Consider the following 21,684-nt stretch of genomic DNA (forward strand, 5'->3'; position numbering starts at 1 on the left):
ATGACTGCCGAAAAAAGAAAAAGAAGCGGCTTGCGGCTTTGAGCCAGAGTTGCAAATTTTGATTAATTTTTCTGAGCTGAGCTGAGCTGACCTGAGTAAAAATTTCTCTGAGCTGAGCTGAGCTGAGCTGGCCTATTTCGGAGGTTACTGAGCTGAGCTGAGCTGAGCTGGCCTTTTTCAGAGGTCATTGAGCGGAGCTGAGCTGAGCAGATCTTTTGTTTAAGAAAGTTGAGCTGAGCTGAGCTGAGCGGACCCTAGTTAGAGCTGAGCTGAGCTGTTTTTTGCCGTTTTTTGGTAGTAAAACTGTATTCAAATCATTTAGCTGAGCTGAGTGATAATTTTTTGAGCTGAGCTGAGCTGAGCAGATCAAATCATGTTCGAAAATAATTGAGCTGAGCTGAGCTGAGCTGAGTGAAAATTGTCTGAGCTGAGCTGAGCTGAGCTGAGCAGATCAGATCATTTTCCAAAATCACTGAGCTGAGCTGAGCGACTGCTCAGCTCACTCAGCCAGCTCAGCTCACTCAGCTCAGCAAATTTGCAACTCTGCTTTGAGCAAGGAAAATCTTAAGCCGCGCATGGTGCGGCTTTTTCTTCCTATCTTCCTCGAATCCACAAGCGGCTTCCCGACATTCAATGCTAATTCTTATTTGCTAAGAAGCAGAATTCCAGCGAAATTTGTAAGGAATCGCGTATTCTCTAAGCAAGAAACAATAGTTGTATTTATGAAGTTGAAGATTTATTGAAATAGCGATAGATAGTTTGTATCAGCTCCTGGGTCAAGTAACCCCTGTCGGAAGGAATGGAAGGGATGGAGTGGCAGCTCCATCGTCGTGATTCTCTGTGGCGAAGTCTCTCCGCGGCCGGCTGGATGCGGGGCGAGGTCTGAGAAGCAAGTCGACGCGGCGTGAGCGGCGAAAGGCAGCGAGAGCCAGAATGCGATAACGCCTTGCTCCGACGGTTCGTCATGTAGCACAGGCAGGGCTCCGAGCGCGAGCGCACTTGATCCCTTTTCTTGGGCTTTACAAACACTTTTTAAATTAAAAGAAAGAAAAACTCTAGGTTACGATACTATGTGGAGAACCTAAGTTAGGGTCCTCAAAGAGTATGATAACAGATTGAAATGGTTGTTTTGGTTATCTCTTTTGGACCCTGACTCAGGTTTCTAGACAGGTTGCCACTGCGTGAAAAGGAGGTTTGTTAAAGCCGTTAGCTGAGTTTGTGGATTTTGGCTGCAGACTCGTTGCCAGTCCTGTGAATGTCCGGAATCGACTCGTACTCAGCACTGAAGCCGTTGACCATCGAGCTCATTGGCGAGGCGAACTTGGGCGAGGCAAACTGCAGTAGGCCGCCAATGATTCCAGAGCCCAGCGAGCCACGACGGCCAGCATCGTTCGTTCTTGGTATGGGAAGATGACCCAGAAGGGAGAGCGGCATTTGCCCCTCGTTACTCATCTCGAGCAAGAACTTTTCAAAGGGTTACTTAATTGGTTCGTTAATTAGTTTGTTCTTGTGGGAAAGAGAAGATTATTATTAAAATAATTACGTAACCCAGTAGCTTATCTCGTGGACTATCGAGTTGAACGACTTTCCGGTCTCATTTCAAGCCGTTTTTTTTTCTAATTTCGGAAGCTCGTTCTTTTTTTCTAGGGCAGTGTTGATGATTCACAATCGCCAGTTTCGATCACCCTCATATCCCGATCCGCATTTTTTCGGTTTTCAAATCGGACAGTCTAAAGTTGACGAAAGGTCATTAAATTTCAGATTGTTCCTTTTTCTCTTGAAGAAACGCCTTTTTTCCATCCGATAATGCTCGCCACTGGTCAGTGGGAAGTGAGCCACTCGCGGCCCCGATGAGTCACCTTTCTGAACTCAGCGACGGGCCGCTCGAAATTCCCTTTATTCTCGATTCCTGCAATTAATGATGATTACATATTTTCTCTTTATGTAATTAGATTGAGTCTGTAAGTTAATCTTACTCGTTCACTTATTATTTAATGAATTGATTATGATTATCTTGCTAGCTAATTATTTGACAAGTATTTTCACTAACTTACTGGATGATCTCTCACTATTTCGATTAAATTACAGCCAAAATTGATCGAAAAATTCAAAGTGGGTTTGAAAAAAAAGTTAGCAAATAAAAAACGTCGTGCCGCACTGCGCCAGCGTGAGCGTAAATCTCGACGTAAACCGACCGTTATTTGATCGAGCAGTCGGCCCAGAGTGGCCCGCTGGTACGACCCCAGCCTACGAATCGCCAGGTTGCGAGTTCGATTCTTTGAAATGACATGGCAGCTTGTAGGTACAGCTGATCCATGAATTGAAAAATGAAATGTAAAATGAAATTGAAATATGAAAATTGTTAAAGGCCGATATGAAAAACAAATAGAACATACAGTGGAAATAATATCCCCGTATGATGCGCAAAAATTGAGTTACCCGGATGCCTGGGACTTGCTTAGTGACAAGCCCAGATGAACAAATATAGTATCGCGAAATCATGAGCTCCTTAAAAACCCGTCCGAGTTCCCTGGGACACTTTCTAGGAATTGGAAAGTTGGACACCCAAAAACTCGCCTCAGAAATCTCCGGATGGCTCCCTACGGTACCTAAGGGAAGTCAGCTGGTCAAGAAAGAGGGGAGTTCTTCCTAAAGGATAAATAGGAAGTTTTTGCTTATTCAGCTCTCATTTTTCTTATAGCAATTGCACTAGAATGGATGCTGAATAATAAGGCAAATGAGATCTGCATAATGACTCAAAATCTAATGATTTTTTCCGTTTTCTAATTGCGACGGCCAAGTTTGAAGCAGATTGATTTTCGCAATCTTGAGAAAGGCTCTTTGATTTTTATGGATCGGCAAAGTTATTTTGAACACATGTCAGTGCCGTGGACCTTTGCGCATGCATGATATTTATAGAAGCAAAATGAAAGAGAGAGAGACGGAAAATAGAACTAGATTTGATTCGGTTGTATACAGTCTATGACGGCTAGTCCGAAGTTTCTCAGCGGCTGTTCCAACCGGGCCGAAATCGTGCGCCACTTTCTGCTATTGATGTTGAACTCCTCAATGCTGTCGTGATAGTGGCCATTTGTGTAGTCGTATCCGCCGCAAACGATGAGTTTTTCATCTCCCCAGGCAAACACTTGTGAGTCCATTCGTTTCTCGTGCGTGTCATTTTGTCTCTCCCACTCGCGAGTTTCAAGATCGAGAGCATCAACTCTACAATTTTGAAATTCTTTTATTCATTTTTTGTCTACCTGACTGTTTGCCCGCCTAGAATGTAAAGTTTGTTTTGCAAAATAGCGGCGCCCATGCCGTTTTCCGAGAAAGGGAAGAAAACGGGCGAGATGTATCTGGAGAAGACATCCCATTGATCCCGTTTCAAGCTGTATCTTTGAATCTTATCCGTCGTGTGTACTGTATGGACACTGTACTGGCCGCAGCAGATGAATAGCGAATCGTCTTTTGATGCAAAAGCAGCACCGCCAACACCAAGAGGCATGGGAGCTCCGAAACGCCACGATTTCGTCGATGAGTTCAAGATCTCCACCGACGAAAGCACTTTCTCCCGTTGATAGCCGCCAACAACGACGAGAACGTAGTTGAAGGCAAATGTGGCGTGGAAGAAGCGACCTTGGTTCATGTTTGGAAACTGACTCCAGCTTTGTCCGTCGAAAGTGAAGCAGTGATTCAACTGTTGCAAGGTGCCCACGTCAAATCCACCCGTTAGCCAGACTTGTCCGTTTGAAGCCGTCACTCGGTATCCTTCCATATTGCTTCGGGGAAGTTTCTGTGACATGGCGCTAGAATGTTGTCGCTGAAGCATGTTCCATTGGTGACGACAGCAGCGGCAATTGCTATCGCTTCGATGAGAGCTACTTTCCGGCTCTGTATGAAAGAAAGGAGTACTGTTTGTATTTTTAATCTAGTTTTTTGAACTACTGTACTTCTAGAGACGATTAAAAACTTCCCTATCGACGACATCATTTATGGGCATATTGTGAATATACTCGTATGGCTCCTGATTGTATCCTCCAAAAAAGAAGGCCTTCTTCTTGATCGTGAACATCTCCGAAATGATTGATATTGGTCCATCTTTCATACTTTTTGAAGCTCAATTTTTATTAACAAAAAATTTTAACAGCAAATTTGAGCTCTTTCCTTAATTTTCTCAACCGGTACGTCTTGATGAGCGGCACAAAGGCTTCTTGAAGTGAATAGCGAAGAGAAAGCTCAGCAAGATACGCCAACTGGTGCTCGTGCAGATCATCGTGAAGTGCCGTATCGCAAATTTCTATTTCTGCGATTTTAATAAAATCCATGAAGGCATATTGGTCCGCGAAAGCAAGTGAAGCAGCAAGATTGTCCCACTCGAAGATTTCGTGAATTGCATTTTTGACAATCTTGATGGAGTATTCGGGAAAATTAATGAAGTCTGCATCTTTTTCCTTTTTCAATAATATTTGCGTCTAGTCAACCCTTCATTTTTTTACCTTGAAGTCGCCCTGGAAATAACTCCTGCAGTACTGACTCTTCGATATCAGTTTATCTCTGGAAATCAGGACGCTGCCGTCGCTAGTTCTCAAAGTAACATCTTTGGAGTTTCTTGACATTTTCAAATTAATTAAAATTGATATTCTTTGTTTGGTTTGATTCTGGATGCCTTCCAGTATTTTCTCAGCTCCCGACCCTCTTTTCAAACAACTGACCAACTGATTGCTGTGAAAGTTCATAACACCCTATAAATATCTGTAGAGCAGACACCTTGCAGCCAAAAATACACAACATCTGGATTCAAAAGCTTCATTTATTTCTAAGGATAATGCAAGCTTGGCTCAGCAACCTGTGTACAAAACCTGAGTCAGGATTTGAAATAGACAGTAATTAAAAAAAAAATAAAAATGTTTATCTTGCCAAAGCAGCTTTGCGGCTTTGTTTTTGTAAAAGCCGCTATGGGCCGTTTTAAAATCCTGACTCAGGTTTTCTACACAGGTTTCCAGACGCTTACCCTAATATTTTAAAATAATAAGACCCCGTTGTCTGTTAATTTTGTGTTACAGTCCGAGAAAGAGCTGGACACTAACTGAACTCGCTGAAATCATAGAAGGAGATTAAATTTGAGCAGGTAAAATAAACGAAGGTATTTTGAAATTTAAGGATTTGCGCCAACTTGTTTTGCGAGAGATGTTTTTTCGATATTTTAGAAAAAAACTTTCGCATTTAGAGCGCGTGTATTGGGTCGGGTGTGGTTTCATCGTAGATTTGTTTCTACCAAAATTAAAATGACTATCCGTCCTGCTCGCGGTCCCTTTGGATCCCCTTGATCCACCACGCGGTGGCGCCATTGGCGATTATTATCGTTGCGCCGTCCGGTTCTTCCGTGTTCCATTAGTTCAGAAATACTCTGATAAGGAGCCCACCAAAGAGCATCCAGAAAGTAGAGATGCGCTCTCTTTCTGTTTTGGCGGTGCTTGCAGCCGTCCAAGGAGAGAATAGCTCCGACTTAGAAGCGAAAAGACGAGACTTTGCCATCGATGAGAAAGAGGTCGACACACTTACTTGGACTCCAGGAGGAACTGTCAGAACTACGCAGGACAGACCCTACGTTAGAGGAAAAGTTCAGGTTCGTACCGTGATTCTCATTTCTGACGAATTTTTGCTGAAATTCTGATTATTACTTTAGTAGAATTACTACTAAAAATCGAGAAGCCACTTGCGGCTTCGAGCAAGAGAAAATTCATTTCGCTTTTTCGTCCTATTTAGCTCAAAGCCGCAAGCGGCTTCTCGATTTGAGTGGTAACTTTTTAATTTTAAGATCGGAAATTTAAATACAAAAATTCAGAAAGGATGCAGCGAAGAGATCATGTACGGACTGTACGATTTCGACTGCAGCCGAGGTAAACGAACTATCGGCCAATGGACCAAAAACACTCGATGCAGACTCTACTGTTTGAACAGGTAAGATTTCCGTCCCTCATATTTTCTTATCGTCCTTCTAGCCAGCGAATGGAACCCGCGGTAAAGCAACTTCGATGTACATACCACAGACCAACTGGGCGATACATCTGGAAGGGCGCGGCGCGACAAGGAAACAAGCGAGTTTTGTTGAGCAATCCTCGAGTTGACTGCATCACAATGAACCACGTTGCTCGATGGGGCCAGTGGGGACCCTGGTCTTCATGGACGAAGTGCTCCCGCGAGTGTGGAACAGGAGAAAAGATCCGTCAGCGGCGACGAGTCTGTGTCGGCGGCGTCATGGGAGAAAACGACAATTGCCCGCATCAAGGAAACGTTCAGCTCGAGTACAGCGGATGTGACAACCAATGCGGTAAGTAATTGGCTCGCTCCGATTCAATTCAATTCGATCGCGCGCTCATTTTGATTATTATGAGTTTAAAAAGTTGCTCCAGGAGTCCTGTGTACGCATCCCAAACATGTCGCTTACAATGTTACGCGATTAGAACATTGATCCAGCAAATCCGTGTTTTACCCAAAACCTTCCGTCCGGCGTTATCTTTTTGACGTCAGCTAGGGAGAAAGAGGCACCAGTCGCCCAGCTACTAAGCCCTTGAGACAATATTCGTCCAAATATTATTTTCTTGAAACAAGATCTCATCCGACCAACAGATTCTAGTAACAAAAACATGTTACAGTATAAACAACAGGATTGTTTTAAAGAATAAATCTTCCAGGTGTTTTTCTTAAAAGAAACAACAAGTATTTTTCCAGAAAACTAATCACATGTTTTAGTTTCGCCACCATCAGTATCAGTGTCCTTTAGCGATGTCAAAGATAAAGGATTCATCGTCAACTGGGAAATCGAAAACATCGACGAGTCTGACATCGGACATTTCAAAGTGGAAGTTTTCGAAAGCATCGTTAACTGGAACCAGGAGAGCTATAAAGTCGCCAACCTGGATATGATCCACCCAACTTTGAGAGACATCAGCGTCTGGCGAGAAATCAAACCTCTCACAAGGTAAATCTATCTTTCTATTCACAATTTTCAATTAAAAATATAGATATGACGTCTGGGTCTGGATGATGGATAGCCGAGGTCAGCAACTAGCCGATCCGGTTATCGAAAAAGTCTTTACTCTCGGAAGTCGTTTCGATTTCGACGAAGATGTCATGTGCGCCGTTGACTGGCCCACTACTCACAAGGATGAAATGATCACCTCTTGCGATCATTTGCAGTACGTTCCAGCCGGCCACAGATGCTACACTTACTGCAAAGACGACTGGAAGAAGATCCGAGGAACCGAGTACATCACCTGCATGAATGGTCAGTGGCGAGGAAGCTGGCCCAAGTGCGAGCCTCGAGGTTGGCGATGCAACATGAACATGGACACTTATTGCCCCGGTTGCATTCGACCAGACAACTGCTGTGACTTCATCACAAACGAAGGAGACGTCGACTACATCTGCAAACAAGGATACCTCCGACCAGAGGTAAATGGCCCTGGAAAATCTGGAGGAATCGCCCGAGCTCTAACCAAGAAACTCAAAGCAAATGGTCCTTCTTGCGCTACATTCCGACATCGAAGACGGGATTGCAGTCTCACCTACGCTGTGAAAGTCTTGGCACTGTACACTGACGAAACTGGAAAGAAAGATCCGATCGAGAAGATTCTCGTTGACGTTGCTCAAGATACGGATTTCACCGAAAACTGCATTGATGATGCTGATTACGATGTAAAAGTGATGGATGTTCGGCCACAAGCAGGTTATTCTCACGTCCAGATCGTCTTCGAAGCCGAGCTCAATCGATGGGATGGCAACCTTGGATATGACATGTGGTTCGATGACTTCGAGCACGGATACGGTCGATGCTCGGTAATGCGATGCGGCGAGTTCCCACCACCTCTGTTGAAGGGAGGCGGAGCTACGTTTGGACACGACGTGGCGCTGGAGAACACTTGCACAGACGGAGACAATGCGCACTCCGTCTGCAAGATGAACTGCCCTTCGACTCATCCTGTCCACCACTTTGCTCATTACTGGCAAGAAATCATCTGCAACCCATCTGGCTTCTGGAACCAGCCACTCTATACCTACTACACTGGCTACTGCCAAGCGCCTTCTTGCAACTACTTCGACATTATTCCGCCAAAGAACGGCTGGTATAGTTGCTCAGATGAAGGCTATGAAGGATCCGTGTGCACTTTTGGATGCAACAGTGTGGATTACACTCTCAATTCCAAGGCACCCTACAGGTAAAAATCAACGAATGAAAATGTTTTCTCATGAATTTTGTTCAGAATTCAATGCATGAATGGAAAGTGGAAGCCGATCGGAGGCAAGGCAGGCTTCATCAAGGGTCAGATCCAAGCGGATTGCGTGTTCAACCACGTCTTTGCCCGACGAGAGAAGCGAATTTCCCAGCCTATTTCTCCACTGCACGCTATGCGAATGCAATACAGGTAGATTTGGCTTTATAAACATGATTGTAAATTGTAATCTTTTCTCAAAGAGAACTTGCTGGTCTGGACCATCCAAGTTCAATTCGAAAAGAACGAACAAAGTACAACGTTGAAATGACGAGGAAGAAGTTCGGCTTCGAGGGACGAAGCATGAATTTCGACCAGGTCTTCCACGCGGAGATGAGCACTCCAGACTTCGAAGAAATGCCAATCGCAGCTTTTGGCTCCAAATAAAGGCGGAAATAGAGAGTCGACCCTTCTAAAAATTGATAGTTCTGATGAAGAACATTATCTTACTGTAAATACTTACTTCTCCTGCAAATAAAGGAAACGTTTTATAACAAAGTTGGGATTGCTTATTTTTATGCTTCAATAAAAAGTGACGCTCGTTTTCGGAGGAAAGGGCTTAGAGCTCAGTTTTAATTGAGTCGATTTAACATGCAGACTTGTTTTGGGAAAATTTTCTATCTTTGGAACAAGTTTGTTAAAGAAAGAAGCTCTTCAAAGAGGATCCGTGCGAGGGTAAAGAAAAAAGAATCAAAGCGAGATCTAGTGAGTTTATTCTGTGATTGTTCGGGTCTAGGCTCGGGTTTTTTTATGAATATTCAGGCATGGCTAGATCAAGACGGAGAAGATGACGACGGGTCAGGAATCAGTTTAATTGAATAAGCGATAGGTGGAAAGTTTAATAGAATAAGCCGTGATGCGTGTTCTAAAACGAGTTGAACTCAAGAAACAGATACCGAGTGCGAGGAAAACGATAACGGTAGATAACTTTTGCTTTTGATACAATCCAAGGTTGTTTTTAAAACAAGAGGGCTCTGAAATGGAAGAAGAAGACTTTGGAGAACAAGCGCTTGAAGACGATTTTGAAGAAGATGATGGAGGAGATGATGATGACGAAGACTCAATAGAAAGGGAAATCGAGGAGAATGATCTTGTCGATGAAGTTGGTTCAGGTTGCAAGAGTTTTAAAAATATTATAATCCAGCAATTGCATTTTTTAGAAATGGACTATCAAATCGACGAGGAAAACTATCAAATGGACATTGTTCAAGCAGAAGCGATGGAGATGGAGGAAGCAATGCTCGACGAAGAATATAATTTTAACTCAGGAAACTCCCAACAAATGCGGCTAATCACGTGACTGCCCATCAAATACTTTTGAATAGAAATTTGGATAGAGATTAAAAAGATGCTGGGTCTGTGAATGACTACTGGTGCGCTGAATCGCTTCCTGACTCTGTATAACAGCAGCAACAGTCTCCTCCATTTATCCTGACGGGCAGTCTGAATAAAATAAACAGAATATGTTGATGCGGTGGCGCTTATGTTTTCTAAATATGCAATATGCTTAAGTGTAGGTATAAGACGATGGATAAAGCTGGAAATCTGGAGATGCAGGCGCAATTTAAGACTAAGCAGGATAAAATCACGCACTCTGGCTTCTTATCCTCAGACTCGTTTATTCTCAAAGAAACCCTCTTTCACTCATTTTTTATTTTATTTTAGATAGAAAAGGGTGAAAATGAGAGCTTTTGGATTTCTAACTATCTTCTTGGCCTCAGCCTTGGCAATGTCTCGGACACGTTTTTGCTCAATTGCCCAGTTTATTTGAGTTTTACAAAAAAAAAACTTGATCAAAAACGCAAGAGAAGTTTTCAGCCCACATTCCGAAAATTCAAACGGGAACGGTAATTTTTTTCTTTCAGCGAGATTTCCTTGATTCGCTTTTTAGCGCAATTTGGCGAACATGTGCATAGTTGAGCTTGGTAAAAATATTATTTGTCTTTAACTCTAATTCGAGTTCCAAGACCTGAGCGCCGAATGCTTGGATGTCGTCGGGCCCCAGTTGTCGTATCTCGCGAAGATTATTTACCAGCGATGGGTTAAAACATAATCTTCAATTTTACGATTAGAGATCTATTTTTTGACCTTGGAAAAGAGTGAACAACAAGCGCTTAATCGCTACTTTCCTACTGCAACTCTCAGCCCCGGCAACGTAAAAGTATATTAATGAAAAAGCTTCTCAATACATTCAGACTCGAATAAAAATTGTGCTCATTTCAGAACAACAAGAGATTTTTCAACTCTGACTAAAATTTCTCCTTTTTGAAATATTTATGCATCTGCAATCGAAGATGATTAAAGTGCCCAAAAAAGGTCAAAGGACGCCTGACGTAGTTAGCTTGTATTTGCGCTGCGACTAGTAATTGTCCGCGGCTTCTTTAAATAAGCGAAGAAGCATGAGAGGGTGAGTCAGTTTTCAAGCGCCAGCGCGCTAAATAGAGTAGTAAAATATCTTCGGGCCACGCCATTTTTACAAGAGAAAAACTTAACGGAGAGTTGAGTGTGCCTAATAGGTTCTGTAGCTATCCGTTGGATGAATAAGAGCTAGAAAAAGAAAAAACGCGCAGAGAAGAGGCCATCATTCAAAAAGAGAGAGAGTGGAAAGAAAAGAGACAAGCAACGAAATGATCAGCGAAATCTACAAAATTGAATGGGAATATTCAGACGTCGGAAATATCAACAGAGTGAGGCCGTTTTTGAGAGAAATTTTCGACAAAGAAGATCTTCTGCCACAAGACATTATCAGCGACAGCTTGCTTCAGAGCACGCAGAACAATGACGAACTTGAGGTCTTTTATGATCAAATAAAAAAGAAGTTAAATATTGGATGGAATACACTTGTCGACATTGCCGATTTCGAAGACATCCACGTGGATTTGGCTCTTATGCTCGCCATGCAAAAATACATCGTTGAAAATCAAGAATTTCCCAGGGTGGAAGACGACTGCTTCATTTCGTCCGTTCTCAAGCTGGGCAATAACTGCAACGGAGTGAAAGAGAACCCAGGGTTCAAACAGAGCCTCGTTGGAAAAACGAAAATTCAATTTCCATTCGACGATCTGAAAATTATGCAAAACGATTTCGAACTGGACTTTCACTTTGAACACGTTTCTTACCCAGACGAATTTCTGATTGAATATTCTGTAGCGCAAAATTGCTTCGAAAATGGCTGGGGGAACAGGTAGATAAAGGCTGTTTTTTACACGTTTCCAACGGATTAATTTAGGGAGAACTTTGTTCCTGTTAATTCGTCATCGAATGCTCCTATTACCCTGCATTGGTGTGGGGAAAAAGTGGAGAGCACGAACCTTTGCGTCACTGTTTACAGTACATCTGAAAGCAGCCCGACATTGGAGTGGACAGAGTCGCCTTTAAAGAAAAAGAAGGGATTGAAAACGAGCACGGATGATTCTGAATCGTACGACTATTATGATAGTGCATCACTTAGTGATGATGAAGCTATCTCCGTGGATTCGATTGCCTGCCCAGCAGTTGTCGAACCTGGAAGTTGTGTAATAAACGACTCTGAAGCTGATTGCAAAGGAACTATCGACGGATGTAAGGATCCAGCGGTCGACTGCCCTTTGATAAGAGTTGGACCGGTTGTCATGATTGCATCAGGTAAAGATTGTTATTCATTTGTCACGAGACTCTGAATCCCTCGTATTCATTGTCATTTTCGTCTGAATCCTCCCCACAATATCAGCTATTTTTAACGATCAACTTAAGCCACTAGCGGTTTTCTTTTGGTCGTTGGCATTGTGATAGTGATTGTCGTACTTCTCGTGAAAAAGAGAAAATCGTCAGCGAGACATCCAGCAGAAAACCTCCCCACCAGTCTACCCACCTATGCTCGAGCGAAGCAAAAGACTCGCGGCGGTGCAACTGGCTATTCCTACAATTGAACTTACTTAGTCGCCCAAAATCAATAACCCTGCAGAATCATGATTTCACAAATGTAAATAACCAACACTGCTTCAAAAAAAAGACTGCGATATTTTGTGGTACTCCGAATAAAATGTATTTGCTTCAAATAAAAGAGTTGCAGTGAATTGTTTTGCTATTTAAAAATACAGAAATGAAAAGTTGATTCATCCGAGCACCTGGATCATTCATTTATGGATGGGATTGTTAGCAATGCATTTTTTACCAGAACAAATAATACATTTTTTAGATTTTTGAAGAGTTCGCTTTGAAGAATCACTTTTGTGTGCTTTTGTGGATTGTAGGAGTAAATCACTCTCCTGAACAAGAATTTGCTGAAATCGTCCGATCAATAAATGAGTTAAAAACGTGTTAATATTTTTGAATCATAATTGGTTTTCAAAAACGTGTAACGTGTACTTTGCTGCTTTTTACCTTCAAATCTAAGATAGATTTGTCGCCGTTATGGTGGCTTACAGCGTTTTCATTTTTAGCGGGCGGGTTAGCGGGCCCGGCTGGTTTAGGAATGATCTTTCCTTTAGTTTTTTCGTTTACTAGCTCGTTACCAATGCTGATTTTGGAAAAGAGAAGGGTGCCTTTCGTCTGCGTGATGTTCTGCCCGTTAAGGTCGTACAGCTCGATGAAGCGATGGCCCGGCTAAAAACTCTTGAAAAAAGACGCGAGACAGAGAAGCGGACCTGTAGATAGGCAAGTGGCAAGTAGGACATGCCCAGGACCTCTTCTGAGCCACTGTCGAGCACTTTTACTTCAAGCATGGCGAAATCGGGAAACTTGACGGAGAAAGTCGCTTCGTTTTCATGTTTCCAAGTCGGGCTAAGAGAAAAATTAACAAAAGCAAAAATAACGCCTAGCTTACTTGAATCCGTTATTCTTGACGACAGTAGTTTTGAATTTCTGCTCTTTGTCCAGCTTCGATCCCGACACGAGCACGAGCTTTACGTATGGATCGCAAACGTCTCCTCCCGCTTTTTTGTTGTGGAATTGCTGGCCGGAAATGATGGCGATTTTGAATTTCATGCGACTTTCGAACTTGCTGCTATTTGGGTCAAAGTCGCGCTGTTCTCGGAGCACCGGCGGCTTCAACACGAATCCGCAGTTGCCGTTGATTTGGAACATAATTTGGTTCTTCAGCCGCTCTTCGCCGTCGTATTGATAGTTCAGCGCGACGACTTGACAGCCATGCGCCCAAAATGGCAGAGGATCGTAGTTGGTGCTCTGAATTCGCGATCCGTTGGGGTAGATGCGCACCAGTTCTTTCGACGTATGTTTGATGAAGTCTTTGCCCTGTTCTTCCATGATCACTTCTCCTTTTCCTTCTTTGATAGAAGAAATATACTTGTAGTCGTCTGGCGCCAATTCGCCGAATGGTTTCAGGTGTCGGGAAACCGTGTAGATGGTGATATCGGACAGATCTCTGTGCAGCTTTAGCTTCTTTTTCGAGCTTCTGATTCCGTCAGTTTGGATCTGTTCACCGTTTTGGGCACCGTGCTTTGCCTCCGCGGATTCATCTTCTTCCTCTACGTATTCGTGCTCCTCGCTTCTACTGTCAGCGGAATCGGCATCGTCTTTGGGTTCTTTCAGCTTCTTGCCTTTCACAAAGCATCTCGCGCCCATTGCCAAAGGACTGGGCATTTTTTCCTCGTCATCGCCCAAGGGCTTCGTTATCAGTCGCTTGCCAAAAGCCGCCTTAATATAGTCAGCCATCTTTTTCTGATTGCTTTCTTTGCAATGATTCTCCAGCGAAAGAATGAATGGGTATTTGCTGTAAGGCTTGCCTTCTTCGAAAGCGTACTTCGCGCACTCTGTGACCACGTCTTTGAAGAATAAGCGAGACTGTTTACAAGGACAGTATCCGTGATAGACAGAAGGCTCTTCGTCATCGTCCCAGCAGTCAATTTCGACGCATCGACAGCCACGCTGAATAGAGCGAACGTAAGCTTGAAGTGAGCAGGGTCCGTTGATTTGGTCGCCTTCGAGGTAGGTATTGTGGCTACTCGCGATGAAGTAATCGGTCATTGGTCTTGTCATGTCCTGGTGATGAGTGTAAGCCCCTGGATCAACAGCGTTGCAGCATTTTAGGATGAATGCACTGAATTCCTCCTGCGTCATATTCGATGTTCCGTCCCGGTCGAAGTAATTCATAATCAATTTAACATCATCGTCCACTCTTGTATCGTACTTCATTACTTTGCCGTCATCTTTGAGATAGACATGTTTCATCTGCTGCGATTCGAGGAAGTCTTTGAACTCGCCGAGCGAGATTTCACCGTCATTGGATGTATCGTTCTCAGCCAAAAGGTCTCGCAAAGTTTGAGGAATGAGCAACATCCCGTAGAGATATTTTACTTCAGCCCAATTAAGTCCGTCCGCTAATGTCATCGTGTCACGATTTCGTGAACTTGGAGTTCGGCCCGTTAGAATCGCTTCAATTTTATTTTCGAATTGATCGGTGTAAGTAATTTCCACTCGTCTAAAGAACTCCTTGATCTCTTTTTTGTTGAGAACACCCTTTCTATCTTCGTCGACGGAATTGAAAGTACGCCAGAGACGGAGCATCTGATGGTCGGCTGGAGAGAGCTCGCCCAGAGTATCAACCAACATGTTAAAGCAATTCACGACTTTTGTCTTGTCCTCTTCGTTGATGAACTGGAGAGTAATTGGGGGAATGTTAGACTCGGGAACGAAAAGAAGTGAAACGCACAAGTGTCTGCTTTTCGTCGGCACATTTAGCTTTTCGAGTTTTGTGCTCCAAAAGGGCTTTACTTAAGCAATAATTAATATTAAAGAAGTCAACTTTTATTACTTTGACATTTAGTTTTTCCTTGTTTTGTTTTGTAAAGCCTGCCTATCTGGCTTTTCTTTCACAATTTTATCGAGGAAATGAACTGGAAAGCACCAACTGTTGATCGCGCTCTGCTTGTTTGAAAGTATGATAAGTTGGTAGTCATTTGTAGTGTTTATATATTTCGTCTTTGTTTTCTTTCGAGGTTTGCCAAAGCAACCCGGATCCACGCTGTATTGAATGACCTTTGTGTAGTGGTCGAGATTGCACTCAGTCGATTTGATGTTGTTGATGAACTCCTTAATTGATTGTCTTTTCTTTTGAAGTGTAAGTATTGCAGTCGGGGCGAAACAATGGAATTAGTAAGGTTAGCATTTTTCTTCACATGTGAAAAGATTTTAATGAGTATTGTCAATTACTATAAACTACTTTCTAGCAGACAAAAACGATAAATCACACAATTAATCTTATCAACGAACAGTTTTACCTGGACCGTGAATTGCTATAAGTTAATAGTTTATTCTATCGTAAGAATTGTAAAGTGAAATTATACAAAGAAAAGTTAATACTCGCACTACACTACAATTAATAAACACTGAAAGCAACAATAGTCACTATTATCTAGCACAAGCTTTACAGATTATTGTTGATTGCGTGTTCAATAATCTGACTAGTTTAGAATCAAATTAGAATTGAATCTACAAACCATCAAAAGAACACAACAGAAAATGATGGTAATGGTTACTTACTCTAATAGACCCGCCAGTCGTGCGAAACCACGCTCCGAATCCGGGTTTTTCATTTTCAATAGTTTTTTCTAGCAGTTCAGGGTGCAAATCGTCGAATTCTAAAAGCAAATATATTGATTCAGCTCGGTATCTAGCTCCTATCAGGAAGAGCAAATACTGTAGTAGTCAAAAAAATGAACTTGAAATCCAAGTCTTTATCAAGTGAAAATTAACGATGGATTTAACATCATCGTAAGTTACGATTCGTAACCAAGAAGTAAGCAATAAATATTGACGGGGCAGTTTAGAAATAAATCTCGAAATAAATAAGTAATCTCATAAAATTCCTGAACGACGAGTAGAAATCGCCTATTCGTTAGGTCAAAGAAGGAGTGTCCTCTTACCATGCTTGAATGCTTTGCCCCTATCTTTCTTCGGCAGAACGGCATTCTTCAAGACCTGAAATTTCATTTTTGAGTTTTTCGCTTTCTCTTTCAGAAGATCTTCAGACTCCGCCGGATACTTTTAACTACGACTAGCCATCAAGTCCACAAGTTCATTTTATTGCATTTGTTTTATGATTTCTGACGTATCTTTTTTAGCAAAAGAATTTTTCATTTCAGTTCATGAGCACTGATTTTTTTGATATTTAGATTGGTCGCGAGCTTTTCTTACTGGGCGGTCAGTATGGCAGCAGCTTTTTGTTTGAGTGCTTACGTGAGCGCCTTTGTGAGTTTTGGATTTTTTCAATTGAATTGAAAAGAGCCTGGCTCTCGTTAAATCTTTCAGAGCGTTGGCATTTTGAAAAACGTAAATTTACGAATGGTGGCTTGGACTTATTGATTTATTATGGTCAAGAGCCGCTTGGGTTTTAGAAGTCTTGATTTTATGTATCATTTACAGTACCGATACGAGTTGAGTGGGCATTCGAAAAATTAAAAAATGTCTTTTTTTTTCTAATTTTATGTCTCTCGGTTTAGAAGAAGGATTATTGTGAGCTCGGAATTATTGCTCACTCACGAGCGACCAAAGTAGGGGAACAATAAAATCAAGTTAGAGTACCAGGATAGGGTAGTCTGAACAGAGTGACAAACTATGCCCTTTGAAAGACGTCAAGTAGTTGGTTTAAAAAAGCCATATCTGAGCGTTTACTTGCAGCTGAGATTCGCAACCTGTGTAGAAAACCTGAGTCAGGGTTTTCAAAGAGGATGTAGGGAAAAACCGCGTAGCAGTAATGTTAGCGGCTTCGTTATAAAAAATAGCCGCCACTCGGCTTTTCTCTGAAGATTTTTGAACACCCTGACTAAGGTTTTGTACGCAGGTTGACGACATCGCATTAACACGGACTTCCCATTATAAAATCGATCAAAACAAAGTTTAAAAAATTCTAAAAGAAAGAAAAGTGAAACAATGAGCTACAAATTTAAAACAATACGGTATTGTCAATTGTGAATACCTTTCGTTTGCCATTATTGGTCATTTTCCCTCGCTTCTTCAGAAGATTGATCTCTGCATCAGAACTTTTTTAAGTCTTTGTTTGATCCAATGAATACCCTGCCCTGCGGAATGTTTTTAAATTTCTCAGCCGGAAAATAATAGAAAAAAGGGGGATGGGAAAAAAGTGACGCCTTGAGAGATTATCAGTATTGACGCTACGAACAGGAAACAGGGCCTGATTTGTCACCCCATTGGACATTTCCTGTCGTTCTTCTGTCACGAAAATTAGTGTCTTTGGCTTTGAAACAATTGAATGAAAGAAGCAGACACTTTGGTGAATTTACAATCCAAGGAGCTGCACAACCTGGTCGGCAACCCGTGAAGAAAACCTGAGTCCGGGTTCTGAAAGAGCTTTAATAAGTCGGGAAATATAGACTGAGCTCGTAATTTTAACTCAGATTTTCGACCCTGACTCAGGTTTCTTTACAGGCTGCCAAAACTACCACTTCAATCAATCTTCTACAATCTGGCGAAGCCGCTTCGCGGTTTCATTAAAAAAATCCGCTAATCGGCTTTTTATAATAGTTCTTACAGAATCCTGATTCAGGTTTCTAAACAGGCTGTGGAGCACCGAACTGAAAGTAAATCCGTGATTTGCGTGATTAAGATTGATTTTCTTCTTTATTATTTTTCACAGCGTTACTGGCAGCTTTATCTGTTCTAACAAGTCGTTTCGTAAAAAAACATTTTTCGCATTTGAGTTCGTTGAAGTTTCCGCTCTTATTCTTTTCTATCGTCGCTGTTTTGTCGTGCGAGGACCAGCAGCGCTGGCAGTAGCGGCGCTTGTAGCTCTTGTGCAGTCGGACGACGACTTTGTCCGAGACCTTCTTCGCCGTGTGTTGCCATTTGTGCTGGAAGGCGGCGGGAACGCCCTCGACTGAAGCCGCTTGGAGAAGGGATGCGATATGTTTGAAGTGGTGGAGTTTCGCACCGTTGAAGCCCCGCTTCCCTTTTTTCTTCGTCATTTTTTAGTATATCTAAACGAGTGGACTCTCAGCTGAGATTTTCTAAAGTGGTTCTGATTTCGAACTAATTCTCGCTGGAATTTGGAATCCGAATTTCGGATTGCCATAAACTTAAAATACTCTTGAAAATCGAGAAGACGCTTGCGGCTTCGAGTTAGATAAAAAATCAGTGGCTGCGATTTTCAGCAGTATATTCAGTTTGGCGTCAATCAGAATTCCAGCGAAAACTATCACAAATGAGAATGGCGGTAATTTTAGAATTATTATAAATATTTTTATTCAAACAACATGTTGCAGTTGCAATTATAGTTAACAAGAAAGAAGAATAAGGAAAGTGTGAGTTTTGGAAGTGAAAGAAGCGATATTTTTATCAGAAAAAGTGATTTTCTTCTGTAAGATACAGACTGTGATTTAGATTAGGTCGAGATGAATGAGTTCTAAGGAAAGATTAAACACTCATTCAGAATGAGTCATTCTTCGATTAGAAGTTTCATGACTGATGAGAGAAGTTGATCTACTTCAGCATCGGCTTTTGATTCCCCCAGCTCCCTGAAAAATAAGCATAAATTCTAAAGATTAAATATTGGAGGAATGATCTTACCGTAACGAATGAAGCACATTCCCAGCGGCCGTTGAGAGTGATGTCGATATATCTTTGCTGATCTGGTGCTTCGATCCCTTCAAGAAAATTTAGTACAGTCAGCTTGAAAATATGTTTTTACCATTGACGACTTGGCCAGCGTTTCCTGCCAATACGCGATGTTCAAGCTCTCTAAATAGAGCTTTTCGATGCTGAGGTCAATTTTCGGCTCCCTTTTGTTGTGGTCATTCATCAGCTCTTTGTGCATTTTAGCTAACGTGAGAAGAACGATCTGTCTGGCTTCTTTTTCTCTGGTCAAGGCAAGCTCCGTCATTCCGCTTTCTGCGCGCGCCGCGATTTCTTCCTTGACAACTGCCAGTCGTTCGTCGACTGCCTTCTTTCTTTTCATAAGATTTTCGAGCTTGCTAGCCATTGCTTCGATCTCTTGATTGACCGTTCGTTCCAAGAACGAGGAACTGATGGCAGACGAGTTCTCGAGCGAAGGGGCAGCATTTTCCTTCAGAACTTCATCGTCTCCAGAAGTGGCGGCGGGGATCACATCAGACGTCATTTCCACCGTCTTTTTTCAAGCTTTTCGACAGTATATATGAGTTTTTTCAACAGAAAGATGTTCTTAGACCACGATTTGAACCGAGAAGTAATCAGATACTACCGTTGAGGTTTAATCTAAAAAATCTCGAAGTCGTGTTCTATTTTGCAAAAATCGTTTTAATCCCTTAATAAGAGCACTATTTTCTACACGTACTGATTGAGAGCATCGAAAGCCTTTCCTTCTTGATCAAGTCAATCTGTCGTTTGACGAAGTACTCTTTCTCGTCGCCCACCGGGCTGTCCTCAAGAATCTCGACCTCATTATTCTCCACACTGTTCACTCGCTCTTCGGAGTCGGACTCAGCGGCAGGATCGAAGCCAAGGAATTCCGTGAGGAGGGGAAACGCATTCATTATTTTCACTCTTCTCAAACACTGAATAGGTTATGATCGAATTCTTTTCCATTTTCATAAATATTTTTTAATAAAAAATATTGGAACGTGAAAAGTTTAACAGAATTCTTCGGATTGAAGAAGGCGGAAGTGTGATAAGTGCGCAGTGTTAGGTGTATCGGGTGATCCACAGAATTAAACGGTCTCGTGAGCTTTTCGTGAACTTTTTGAGGATGTCGTTCTTATGATTGTTCGTTGAAGATACTTAGGATTGCTCCCTTGAACTCTGCGAAGTTCTTGTATCCTGGCTCGAGAACAGTCAACATCTTCCTCAACTCTTTTCTTTGGCGGCGTAAAGCCGGGATTTCCACTGAAAGAAGATCGTGAATGTCAACGAGAGCTCAATGAAAACCTCTCTAAAAACCTGAGTCGGGGTCTTGAAAGAGCTTGCTTCGCAAAAATCACAACCTCTGTCTATTTTGAACTCTAGCTACCCGAAGTCAGGTTTTGTAAACAGGAGTCCTGTTTACCACCAACAGAGTTGGTAAAAAAGTATACTTCACTCGCCCTTCAGAATGAAGTATACTTCAGGGCGTTGCAGGGCGTTGAAGGGCGTGAAGTGTACTTCCGCCCTTCCCTCTACTTCAACCGCCCTTCCGCCCTTCACTCTACTTCAACTTGGTTCTGTCGGCCATCAGAATCCATCCGCCAGAATTTTTTCAAATTTTGCGCTTATTGGCTCTCAGGCGCCATGATTTAAATCACGCTGATTGTGGCAGATGAACCGATAGCTGAAGTATACTTCAGGGCTTTGAAGGGCGCGTGAAGTACACTTCACCGCCCTTCAAGAATGAAGGGCGCCCTGCAGATTTTTGAAGGGCGAGGGGAAGTATACTTTTTTACCAACTCTGAACAGGACTGCAATTACCTCGATTTTGTTGGAGGCGTTCTTCGATAGTACCAATCGTTATAATTTCCTCCTCTATATCCATCCGCATGCTTTCAAGGAACACTTCTACACTGCCCGCTCTCTCAAGTGCATTCACGAACTCTTGCTCCCTCTCGGCGATTTTCAACTCACGTTTGAGGGTTTCCTTCAGTTCCTCGACGCCCTCAATGATCGCCCATTGGAATTTAGAGCGACGCACGGGCAAATTTAGATCCACGACGACTTCGACTAGCTCAGACGGGATCGTGTCGAGCAATTCTTTCTGGTCGACGTTTTGGAGGAGTGAACGAATTGAATTTCTTGCTTTTTGGAGGCTCTCTTCACGCATTTGGGCACTGGTCCTGCTCGCCAAAAGTGCTTGATGCGCCTTGATGTACGGCTCGCAAAGCATTTTCAGATCCGAAAGGGCTATGTCGGGCAGGTCTTCCTAAAAATCATTGTTAGTACTAATTTAGACTCGGTATCTTGTGCAGAAACCTGATTCAGGCACCTATCTATCACTCTAATTGATAAACTCTGCATCCGCGGCTCTGTTAAAAGAAAGCCGCGTAGCGGCCTTTACGAAAGCTATTTCAGGAGCCTAACTCAGGTATAAAAGTAGAATATTGGACCTAGATTAACGCTTGCTTTGATAAATTGACACTGTTCAAGAAAACACGGATTAAAATTTTTAAGATATCTTTCTAGAACTACTCTATTTTTCAGACTTTAAGCAAGCATGCGCTCTCATTTTCATTCCAACTTTTTGGGTTTTTTCGGCTGGGTCGTGGGTTATTGTTCTCTGATCAAAATTGAACAGAGAGCATCTCCCAGGCCTTCCGGAGAACACTCGCAATCGACTAGCCTAAGTACCTCTGAAAGATTCAGCTCGAGGATAGCATCGCCTGCGATTTGAGTGATTTTATTCCACAATTCAAGTTTTTCGTTTGACGAATCAGCATTTGCCGTACTGAACATTCTAAAACCAAAAGAATTGAACCTTCAGAATTTTAAATTAGCGACATTGATTCAAATAGCA

General features: G+C 42.4%; 6 protein-coding genes across 8 annotated transcripts; 2 read left to right on the forward strand and 4 right to left on the reverse strand.

Annotated features, from left to right (window-relative positions):
• Positions 1–2,946: 2,946 nt before the first annotated feature.
• LOC145708768 (kelch-like protein 23) lies at positions 2,947–3,829 on the reverse strand. Its single transcript, XM_081786465.1, has 2 exons — positions 3,261–3,829; positions 2,947–3,222 (listed from the first exon to the last, which is right to left on the reverse strand). The coding sequence occupies exons 1-2, from the start codon at positions 3,827–3,829 to the stop codon at positions 2,955–2,957; spliced, it is 837 nt and encodes a 278-aa protein (XP_081642591.1). The 3' UTR covers positions 2,947–2,954.
• A 1,421-nt stretch (positions 3,830–5,250) lies between these two features.
• Positions 5,251–8,762, forward strand: LOC145707978 (uncharacterized). The gene is made up of 7 exons (XM_081785577.1): positions 5,251–5,626; positions 5,846–5,961; positions 6,003–6,331; positions 6,754–6,982; positions 7,026–8,219; positions 8,265–8,426; positions 8,477–8,762. Exons 1-7 carry the CDS (start codon positions 5,447–5,449, stop codon positions 8,658–8,660), a joined length of 2,394 nt encoding a protein of 797 aa, XP_081641703.1. The 5' UTR covers positions 5,251–5,446; the 3' UTR covers positions 8,661–8,762.
• Positions 8,763–10,734: 1,972 nt separating this feature from the next.
• On the forward strand, positions 10,735–12,566 carry LOC145707926 (uncharacterized). Its single transcript, XM_081785519.1, has 3 exons — positions 10,735–11,457; positions 11,503–11,897; positions 12,006–12,566. Exons 1-3 carry the CDS (start codon positions 10,901–10,903, stop codon positions 12,179–12,181), a joined length of 1,128 nt encoding a protein of 375 aa, XP_081641645.1. The 5' UTR covers positions 10,735–10,900; the 3' UTR covers positions 12,182–12,566.
• Positions 12,260–17,432, reverse strand: LOC145707925 (1-phosphatidylinositol 4,5-bisphosphate phosphodiesterase zeta-1-like). Of its 3 annotated transcripts, none has more exons than XM_081785515.1 (8): positions 17,188–17,431; positions 16,136–16,190; positions 15,753–15,850; positions 15,067–15,302; positions 13,078–14,967; positions 12,899–13,034; positions 12,636–12,857; positions 12,260–12,520 (listed from the first exon to the last, which is right to left on the reverse strand). In XM_081785515.1, the coding sequence occupies exons 1-8, from the start codon at positions 17,209–17,211 to the stop codon at positions 12,389–12,391; spliced, it is 2,793 nt and encodes a 930-aa protein (XP_081641641.1). In that variant the 5' UTR covers positions 17,212–17,431; the 3' UTR covers positions 12,260–12,388. The 3 variants fall into 3 exon arrangements, with proteins under 3 accessions (XP_081641641.1, XP_081641642.1, XP_081641643.1); XM_081785516.1 differs by lacking the exon at positions 17,188–17,431 and adding an exon at positions 16,638–16,832; XM_081785517.1 differs by having other exon boundaries at positions 12,430–12,520; positions 12,767–12,857; positions 17,188–17,432.
• A 1,013-nt stretch (positions 17,433–18,445) lies between these two features.
• Positions 18,446–19,353, reverse strand: LOC145707751 (uncharacterized). The gene is made up of 3 exons (XM_081785321.1): positions 18,916–19,353; positions 18,795–18,871; positions 18,446–18,742 (listed from the first exon to the last, which is right to left on the reverse strand). Exons 1-3 carry the CDS (start codon positions 19,342–19,344, stop codon positions 18,664–18,666), a joined length of 585 nt encoding a protein of 194 aa, XP_081641447.1. The 5' UTR covers positions 19,345–19,353; the 3' UTR covers positions 18,446–18,663.
• A 433-nt stretch (positions 19,354–19,786) lies between these two features.
• Positions 19,787–21,659, reverse strand: LOC145707519 (uncharacterized). The gene is made up of 3 exons (XM_081785057.1): positions 21,519–21,659; positions 20,646–21,093; positions 19,787–20,087 (listed from the first exon to the last, which is right to left on the reverse strand). The coding sequence occupies exons 1-3, from the start codon at positions 21,621–21,623 to the stop codon at positions 19,960–19,962; spliced, it is 681 nt and encodes a 226-aa protein (XP_081641183.1). The 5' UTR covers positions 21,624–21,659; the 3' UTR covers positions 19,787–19,959.
• Between the last annotated feature and the right edge of the window lie 25 nt (positions 21,660–21,684).

Source organism: Oikopleura dioica, chromosome XSR (genome assembly GCF_907165135.1).
Source record: "Oikopleura dioica chromosome XSR, OKI2018_I68_1.0, whole genome shotgun sequence".
NCBI classification, from domain to species: domain Eukaryota; kingdom Metazoa; phylum Chordata; class Appendicularia; order Copelata; family Oikopleuridae; genus Oikopleura; species Oikopleura dioica.

Excerpts from the sequence above, each read along its gene's own strand:
- LOC145708768 (XM_081786465.1), bottom strand. The coding sequence starts at position 3,829 with ATGCTTCAGCGACAACATTCTAGCGCCATGTCACAGAAACTTCCCCGA. Across the intron at positions 3,223-3,260 it reads CTAGGCGGGCAAACAGTCAG|AGTTGATGCTCTCGATCTTG; the intron begins GTAGACAAAAAA and ends TCAAAATTGTAG.
- LOC145707978 (XM_081785577.1), top strand. The coding sequence starts at position 5,447 with ATGCGCTCTCTTTCTGTTTTGGCGGTGCTTGCAGCCGTCCAAGGAGAG. Across the intron at positions 8,220-8,264 it reads AATTCCAAGGCACCCTACAG|AATTCAATGCATGAATGGAA; the intron begins GTAAAAATCAAC and ends AATTTTGTTCAG. Across the intron at positions 8,427-8,476 it reads GCTATGCGAATGCAATACAG|AGAACTTGCTGGTCTGGACC; the intron begins GTAGATTTGGCT and ends CTTTTCTCAAAG.
- LOC145707926 (XM_081785519.1), top strand. The coding sequence starts at position 10,901 with ATGATCAGCGAAATCTACAAAATTGAATGGGAATATTCAGACGTCGGA. Across the intron at positions 11,458-11,502 it reads GAAAATGGCTGGGGGAACAG|GGAGAACTTTGTTCCTGTTA; the intron begins GTAGATAAAGGC and ends GGATTAATTTAG. Across the intron at positions 11,898-12,005 it reads GGTTGTCATGATTGCATCAG|CCACTAGCGGTTTTCTTTTG; the intron begins GTAAAGATTGTT and ends GATCAACTTAAG.
- LOC145707925 (XM_081785515.1), bottom strand. The coding sequence starts at position 17,211 with ATGACCAATAATGGCAAACGAAAG. Across the intron at positions 16,191-17,187 it reads CCAATAATGGCAAACGAAAG|GTCTTGAAGAATGCCGTTCT; the intron begins GTATTCACAATT and ends ATGAAATTTCAG. Across the intron at positions 15,851-16,135 it reads GGGCAAAGCATTCAAGCATG|AATTCGACGATTTGCACCCT; the intron begins GTAAGAGGACAC and ends ATTTGCTTTTAG.
- LOC145707751 (XM_081785321.1), bottom strand. The coding sequence starts at position 19,344 with ATGACGTCTGATGTGATCCCCGCCGCCACTTCTGGAGACGATGAAGTT. Across the intron at positions 18,872-18,915 it reads CGCTGGCCAAGTCGTCAATG|GGATCGAAGCACCAGATCAG; the intron begins GTAAAAACATAT and ends ATTTTCTTGAAG. Across the intron at positions 18,743-18,794 it reads AATGTGCTTCATTCGTTACG|GGAGCTGGGGGAATCAAAAG; the intron begins GTAAGATCATTC and ends CTTATTTTTCAG.
- LOC145707519 (XM_081785057.1), bottom strand. The coding sequence starts at position 21,623 with ATGTTCAGTACGGCAAATGCTGATTCGTCAAACGAAAAACTTGAATTG. Across the intron at positions 21,094-21,518 it reads TCGAGCTGAATCTTTCAGAG|GAAGACCTGCCCGACATAGC; the intron begins GTACTTAGGCTA and ends AATGATTTTTAG. Across the intron at positions 20,088-20,645 it reads ACGCCTCCAACAAAATCGAG|TGGAAATCCCGGCTTTACGC; the intron begins GTAATTGCAGTC and ends ATCTTCTTTCAG.